The following is a 7,646-nucleotide window of genomic DNA, read 5'->3' as shown; positions in this document are numbered from 1 at the left end:
GCTGTAAAGCTGTTGGTTCTGTCAGTCTGGTGGCATGGTTGAGGGGGGAATGGTGGGCGCTGAATGGACCAATTACGTGACGGCACCTTAGTCATGCAACAAAAGGGCTTTGATTGCATCCCTCATCAGTGCCAAAGTCCTACGCTTCATTTATCAACTTCCAACTTCCAACCTCCGATGATCCTTGGAAAATCGCTCAAACGTCCCCTTCGCTCTTCTACTTCTGCACAACTCTCTCTTCTTCTTGCACTGAAACCCGACCGCTACAAACAACACGTCTTTGTTGCAGCAATGAGCTCTTCACCTCCACCAACCCCGCCTTCAAGGGCTCCAGGTGACCAAGAGCGGCGATTTAAGGATATTACGTCGCCTTGTGAATGGATAGAGGACTACCGTCCAGGCGGCTTTCATCCCGTACACCTCGGTGATTTGTTCAATGATGGCCAGTTCAAGGTGATCCGCAAGCTTGGGGAGGGTGCTTACTCAACTGTCTGGCTTGCACATGATCTAACGTTAGCAATTAATACTAGCCCGTATTTCAGTCACTAGCTTATAATATTCTTAGAAACTCTCGCTACGTTGCTCTCAAGATTCTTATCTCAGAGAATACAGAAGAGACAAGCCACGAGTTGCATGTCTTGCACCATCTTGCCAAGGTTGCCCCCCAGGATGGGATTAGGCATGTTACTCAACTTCTTACAGACTTTGAGCACAAAGGCCCAAACGGCATCCATAAGTGCCTTGTTTTTGAGCCCATGGGTCCATCTGTCAACTCTATGGTATACGAACTGCCCCAGTTCAAACCACGTAAGTATGGGATGAAGATTCGCTATCCTCCCCAGCTAGCGAAACGCATCCTCCTGCAATCTTTGCAGGGGTTGGCATTCCTTCATGAGAATGGTGTTGCACATGGAGATTTCCAGCCCGGCAATATTCTATTCTCACTCCAGTCTTTCGATTCCCTTGATGAAGCATCCCTCCGCCAGGAAGAAAACGTCCAGACAGAGTCAATCTCTCCTCCTGTAGAGAGACTTGATGGCAAGCAGGACAAATGGGCACCGCGGTATCTCTGCGTTGCTCAACCATTAGCACCTTACGCGAGCGTTTCCGAGGACCTCCGGGTTAAGCTATCTGATATGGGTGGTGGTAAGCCCCTCCAGATCCGTTTCTACTTGAAGATGTGACTTACAACGAGCAGCCTACTTTCTAAATGACCCTCCCAAGAAACCCATCACGCCGCTTGGCCTACGAGCGCCGGAGCTTGTTCTCAAGGGAGAGGTGAACAAGTCTCTCGACATATGGAGTTTTGGCTGTCTTGTTTTTGAACTCGTCACCGGACAACCTCTCTTCTGCATTCCTGCATACAACGACAGGACAGAAGAAGATGATAACCATATTCTCGAGCTCCAGGCGAAGCTTGGCCCACTTCCCGATGAGCTATACAGCCGCTGGGAAACCGCTTCACGGTACTATACAAAGGACAGAAAGCTTTATAATTGTCAGCTTGGTGGCGTCGGCGAGGGCGAAGAGCCGCTTATGCTAGAGCAGACTTCTATGGAGGAAGCCTTCGACTTGACAACCCCGGACTTGACTGATGAGGAGGCAGAGAAGGCCAAGAGACTGATTCGTCGGATTCTTCAGTACGATCCTTCTAAAAGACCTACAATCAAGGATATTATATGTGATCCGTGGTTTGCGGAGGACTAAATCCCAGAACTAGAGAAAGGTGGCCTTTGACCAGCTTTGTTGCGCAACTATGGAGTTGGCTGCCGCCTATAAGGTTGAGCTCTAGGCTGCGAATACAAGTAATGAAAGAAAACACGATGCTTTTTGTCTCCCGATATAACCTCTCCAAATTTTGTAGACTTCCTAGTCCTAACCACCTGATCGCCCCCAGCTTCATACTGAGGTCGGCCTGTGGACTCAAGGCTTCTTGCCCGCGATAGATGTCAAGAAATGATCAACCCCAACCCAGGAGAAAACACTGTCAACTACTTCTTTATCCAGATTCGCAGTTTCCTCAAAGGAGCTGCGGATGAAATCCATATGGTCGGCTTCTTGGACTTCATTCTTGGGCCATTCGCGCGTCATCTTCTCTCTCTCCATGCAACGGTAGTGTTTCCCAAAGAGTCGGCTAATCTCCTCATCATAAGGGAGCTCCACAAGTCGGTGCTCATCGAACCTATAGAGATTGACGTCCAGATTCCGCTGTGAAGATGTCCCAGCGAATTTCAGCCCGCCAGGACTCGCTGTATAGTTGCAGTACCTATTTTCAGTCAAGACCTGCTGATAGCCACCATGCGTGATGACCACGATTCTTGCTGGGCCAGGTCGCTGGGCTTCTTGATGCTTCTTTAGGGCCTGAGCTGCTAGCTCTTCCAGCCACTGGCGGGCATCCTGCACCTGTTCCTTGATAGCCTCCTTTGAAGGGGCTTCGAGGGGAGGAGGTGAAGGCCGGCCTAAGGAGGACCCGTCGAACAATGTACATCCAGCTGTATTGATGGTCTCCTCTTTGACAATCTTTCCGGGGTCAGTTTTGCCGCCAGCAAGCAGAATATACCTTCGGTGCCCCTTGTCGTCAGTCCAAGCTTCGTGATCCTGAGGCCATCCAGTAAGCTCGTTGAGTCCTGGATGACAGAATATGCCCCCATCATCCACCATATCTAGGCCGTCCTTCAAGAGCTGTGCTGTCTGGATTGCTCTTGATAGCAAGGAGCACGCGACATAGTACACATTAGGAATTCGTCCTTCTTTGATGGCGAGTTGAACGAAGTCCCTGACTTGAGACATTCCGAATTGTGTAAGGCCATCCGGAAGGAAATCACCACACTTCACCTTGAGGTCTGGTTCTGTGTTCTGGCTTAACTGCTTGGATACTGCTTGAAGCTGGGACATTGTGAGCTCGCAACCACCAATTCCGTCCTCGTCGGTCAGTACGTTCGATATAGCCTCAGCATGTCGTATGAGGACTATTTCGACGTACGGGATGTTCTGTGTCCCCTAAGCACAAATTAGTACTCGTTCCAACCTTGGGAATGGCGGTACTGTGTCTTACCTCCATTTTCTACAGCAATGTTTCTGATGAAGATGTGGACAAGGTAGGAGAAGAGGGTTTGAGATATCTAGGTCGTCGAAGATGACGCGAAGATTAGAATAAATACAAGACAGAGTCTTGAGAGGGCTGGCAACAGTTGGGCGCTGCTGTTATATACTCGATCCGCCATGCATTTGACTCGTCATGCTAAGTGAGGGGCAGAGTAGCTATGCATAAGCTGCCCCTCTTGAAAATACTACCTATATACCAATCAGCATGCTTGAAGTCAGACAGACAGCTCACTACTTTATGTCAGCTCAAGGAAGGACAAGGATCTTGCAGTACGCTTCATGTAGGCATGTAGGCCTCAACACAGAAGATATCGTCAAATTTGTCCCACCAAGTCCTACGGCGTATATCCTTGCTCATCTCAGGGACATGCATGTTCTTTTTGCAAAATCTCTGACTTCCTCGGGCGGACCAACAGCATCGAGCTGGGCAAACGGGACGTAGACCCAACTGACTGACTGTTGACATAGGCGGGGTAGACTAGGCGTTGGTAGGCTATCCGGGCATAAGGTATTGTCCGAGCATGGGCGTGCATGGCATAAACATGATTATGAGAAAAGAAAATAGCAATCCCATTTGTTTGACTCGAAGCGATCGTTCTGAATTGCATGGAATTGGTGGGTAAAAGTGGCATCGGTGTAGATCCCGAGGCGGGGAAGCTTTACCTTGAGATACCTACATATGCATTGATGCCTTGGAGGCTTTGATGGCTTAGAACGACGAATTCTCTTGGATACCCCCACGCGTCTATAGTTGAGCGCATCACTAGTAGCATATCTGCCGTTTCTGCAGTCATACCTGAGGTAGCCATCGCGTTTCCAGCTGAGACTGTCTGCGGAAGCGACAAAAGGCGGTCATAGTCCAAACAATCATCACCGTTAGAAAGCTAAAGCAGTCACAATTCACAATGCGTGAATGAGGGCACAGATGCTGCAACTTAATTGGCTTTGACAGGAGCACGCTATTTTTATTTCCAACTCCATGGTCGTAGTGGGCCAGGAAGATGAGGTTGTCGATTCGGGCAATTCACATTGTTCCGACACCTTGATTGAGCCGCCGCGAATGCCGCACTACGGCCGAGGCCTTGCATAATGATCAATTGTCGGGAATACCACCTCATTCCATCTCACTCCTCTCAACAACACTTTATCCACCGCTATTCTTCTCACCATCATCACCCGTTTCTATTCCTCATCAGCCACCAAACCATCTGAGCCACCGACCCATCGTGGTCTGACCCAACATCACACCACGTCAGTTTCTCACTCTCCATCTACCGATGTCACACTCAGCTGACATGCACGTGTTCATCTCATATACGCCCTGGCCCTCGTTAAAGTCCCTGCATTGACGGTTCCACGAGGCTAGCAAGCGAAGGTGAGGCTCAAACGCATGTGAAGTGTTGAACACCATCGTGAGTAGAAGTCAATCAGAGGCATAAGTCGCAAAGTGTCACTGAAAGAGAACAATATTCAAGAGGACATTAGATGTATTGGAGATTGTTTATACTATCCAGGAACCATTCCTGCGTTTTATGTAGAAACCCATCTGAAGGCAAAATGTCCGTTCAATGCGCCAAAGTAACACAATGCCTTGCCCAACCCATATCTTGAACGCCACAAGTAAACGCCTGATATCATGATTCATCACACAAGCTCGAAGCGTTGCGTTTCCAGTTGTGCCGATCCAAACAATAATATCGCAACAAAGCAAAAGGTAAAGTACCCAATTCTATATCATCTTCGCTTTCTATGCCCAGACTCCTGCTGGGGGTCCCTGATCTCGCGACATGACGATCATCTCGAAGCCCTCAACGCGATTCCGTAGCTGGCTGTTCTCCCGGGCGAGGCTCTTGTTCTTCTTCTCGAGATGCGCGATGTACTCGGTCGCTTTGCTGAGGATGGTGGCCTTGTTGAGCTTGTGTGCTGGTGCGAGACCGCCGAGATCCTCGTCGGCGTCCTCTTCCATGTTCTCGGCGCATGGCTGCTCGAGACGGTGGACCATGACGCGCAGAGCGGGCACCGAGTCGCGAAGGGCGGCGATCTTGTCGTTCAGGTTGGTGCGGTATCGCTTCTCGATCATGTTGTGAGCTGTCTTCTTGGGAGGAGAGCAGTGGCGGCGCGTCGCGGGAGGAGGAGAGGTAGACGAGCGGGATGAAGAGCTTCCGGAGCCGGAGGACTTGCGCTTGCGGGAGGGATATCGACCGTTGGCATCCTTGGAGTTGATGCTGTCGAGAGAGGAGGACATCTGAGAAGGGTTGGAGGCAGAGTGCATGATGTTGGACTGAAGATGAGGAGGTTGAGAAGAGATGGAGGGGATGGGAGTCTGGAAGAGAGGCTGAGTGTCGATGTCATTCAGGCCTACTCTGCCGAAGGGGACGGCATCGGGGATGGTGCCAGAGAGGTCGTGTGGGTTGATGGCGGGGCTGAGCTCCATGCTGTTCCGTGATGGGATGGTAGAGAGGTTGATGCCTTCAAAGGGCTCTTGCTTGGGGAGGGCGTCGAGGTCAGGTGATAGCGTAGCCTTGTCGTCCCAGTTGACCCAGTCGTTGGAGACGGGGAGCTGATAAGGGTTGTTGAAGACGGGCGAGAGTGGTGAGTCGGGAGAATGGGCCGAATCACCGCTGAAGTCTGCAGGGTCGTAGAAGGATGTAGGAACAAGATGCTGAGGTGAGGGTTAGAGTCAGTCAATGGACTTGTTGTATGAGATGGTAGAGTAAGAGAGTAAATGGGGTGAGTTGTGGTGAGAGAGTCTTGATATAGAGATGAGATTGAGTGCTTGATAGATGGGACTTGTAGATGTTGTTGACTGAATTGGGCAGAGTGGGCTGAGATGAGGTGAGGGGACAGACGAGGGAGGGGAAACATGTGCCATATAAACGAAGCAGAATGCCCCAGACCAGGGTTCTTGTTCTTTTTGGGGCCAGGGTTTATTGTGAGGTAAGGTTTGTCGTGCTGTAGGGTAAAAAGGACCGACAAAACATACCTGTTTGTTCTGGGGATGGTCAAAGTAGTCGAATGATATGTCGGCCATTGTGAGGTTTTGCAGAGTCGATGGTTGACTGATGGTGGTGCTTGAAGGTGCTGAGGTGGTGATATTGTGCTAATGTATGGATTGTAGCTCGGGGCGTGTGGATATGTCTTGGTAGGGGGTGCCAAATGGTGAGATGCTGTAGTGTAGAGAGACAGAGAGAGTCGTGCGTGGTGTGAGAGGACTCTGATGTTATGTTATGTTGTGATATTCAGATATCGATGGCTAGGCATGGCTTCCAGAAACAGAGAATGGTCAGACGGGGCAAGCGATATATAGACCGTGGAACCAAGAACAAATGAAAATAAAAAAGAACCCTACGCTGCCTCAATTGCTGCTAGCACAAGCACAGAGCGACAGCGCCCGACGAGTCTGTTCCGCGTCATACGACCCGTTGGTCGAGCGGCGGGGGCTGCCGAGCTTGGCGGGGGTGTAGCACTAAGGCTCTGCCCTGTCCTGTCCAGGGGGTGGGCACTGTAGCTACCTAAGCTAAGCTAAGCTAAGGATAACTGAGCCGGGAACAGACAGAGACAGAGACAAACAGGACACGGAAGACTGCACATGGGCCAAGGGATGGGATTCAGAGGATGGGCAACTTGATTTGACCACTTTTGATACCATCATGGGTCGTTTTCTCGCTCGTTTCTCGGGGGCCATCGCACTCCGTCTTCCGTCCACTGAAGCCTCTCCTCCCTCACCTCGGTGACGCCCCCCCCTGTAAACATGGGAATGCGATTTTCACAAACGTTTGCCATAAACAGCATCTCCTTCATCGACATCTCAATTAACCCTATTTATTTAATTTTGAGTCAAGTCAAACACTCAAGCTCAGCGGCTACTGACAGCATGCGCACGCACGCACGCATGCAAACGAATTCCGTTTATTCCCAGCGGCTGAAATGCCTGCCCCTCCTACCCTCATCCGTCCGTTTTTGATCGACGCTGTTGGCGCTGCTCTAGGCTTGAATGGCTGCTACCAGAGCCAACGAGTGCCCTGTGCGTAGAGGTACAAGCGAGGCTGTTGAAGATTTCCGCTGTGCCGATTACCTGCATTTTCTCAACCAACAACGAACAGTTGGGCTATATCAACAGGCAGTTTTTGTTGACACGTTGTGGTATAGCATCTACCGAATTAAAGATACTTCTGGGTTTGACGCAATTGAGTGAAGAAGCTGTCAGAATTCCTTACCCGCTGCACCTCGGAATTTCCAGAAGGTCCAGAACAGCACTGATCCCTGTCTCACAGCTGTCAGACTCGTCCGTGCCGCCCAATCATGACTCGCACGTCAATCATTTCTGGCTCGCCGTTTGTCAAACGAAAAGCTGTCCCCGTTGATGCCGTGGCGAAGAATTGAAGCTGTAAGCGACGTTGTTGTCAATTCGAGACATTGTCGTTTGAGGCGTTGGATTTATCCCGAGACACGCATTCTTTTTTTAATTGCTTTCCAACGGTGAATGTAACACATGGAATTGAGATGCGTGCGTGCGAGCTCAGACAGTGGCGCTACGACGG

The 7,646-nt window shown here is 50.4% G+C and overlaps 3 protein-coding genes across 3 annotated transcripts; 1 reads left to right on the top strand and 2 right to left on the bottom strand.

Annotated features, from left to right (window-relative positions):
• Positions 1–291: 291 nt before the first annotated feature.
• FSUBG_10768 (CMGC SRPK kinase) lies at positions 292–1,707 on the top strand (the record flags this gene model as incomplete). The annotated part of the gene is made up of 3 exons (XM_036675379.1): positions 292–512; positions 566–1,146; positions 1,199–1,707. The coding sequence occupies 3 exons, from the start codon at positions 292–294 to the stop codon at positions 1,705–1,707; spliced, it is 1,311 nt and encodes a 436-aa protein (XP_036533776.1).
• Positions 1,708–1,923: 216 nt separating this feature from the next.
• FSUBG_10767 (uncharacterized protein) lies at positions 1,924–3,061 on the bottom strand (the record flags this gene model as incomplete). The annotated part of the gene is made up of 2 exons (XM_036675378.1): positions 1,924–3,000; positions 3,056–3,061. The coding sequence occupies 2 exons, from the start codon at positions 3,059–3,061 to the stop codon at positions 1,924–1,926; spliced, it is 1,083 nt and encodes a 360-aa protein (XP_036533775.1).
• A 1,791-nt stretch (positions 3,062–4,852) lies between these two features.
• On the bottom strand, positions 4,853–6,136 carry FSUBG_10766 (myc-type bHLH transcription factor; the record flags this gene model as incomplete). Its single annotated transcript, XM_036675377.1, has 2 exons — positions 4,853–5,767; positions 6,089–6,136. 2 exons carry the CDS (start codon positions 6,134–6,136, stop codon positions 4,853–4,855), a joined length of 963 nt encoding a protein of 320 aa, XP_036533774.1.
• Between the last annotated feature and the right edge of the window lie 1,510 nt (positions 6,137–7,646).

The sequence above is a fragment of the Fusarium subglutinans genome (assembly GCF_013396075.1).
Source record: "Fusarium subglutinans strain NRRL 66333 chromosome Unknown NRRL66333_c0000190, whole genome shotgun sequence".
In the NCBI taxonomy this organism is placed as follows: Eukaryota; Fungi; Ascomycota; class Sordariomycetes; order Hypocreales; family Nectriaceae; genus Fusarium; species Fusarium subglutinans.
The sequence above is the reverse complement of the archived record's forward strand: the minus strand, read 5'-3'. Positions and strand labels throughout refer to the sequence as shown.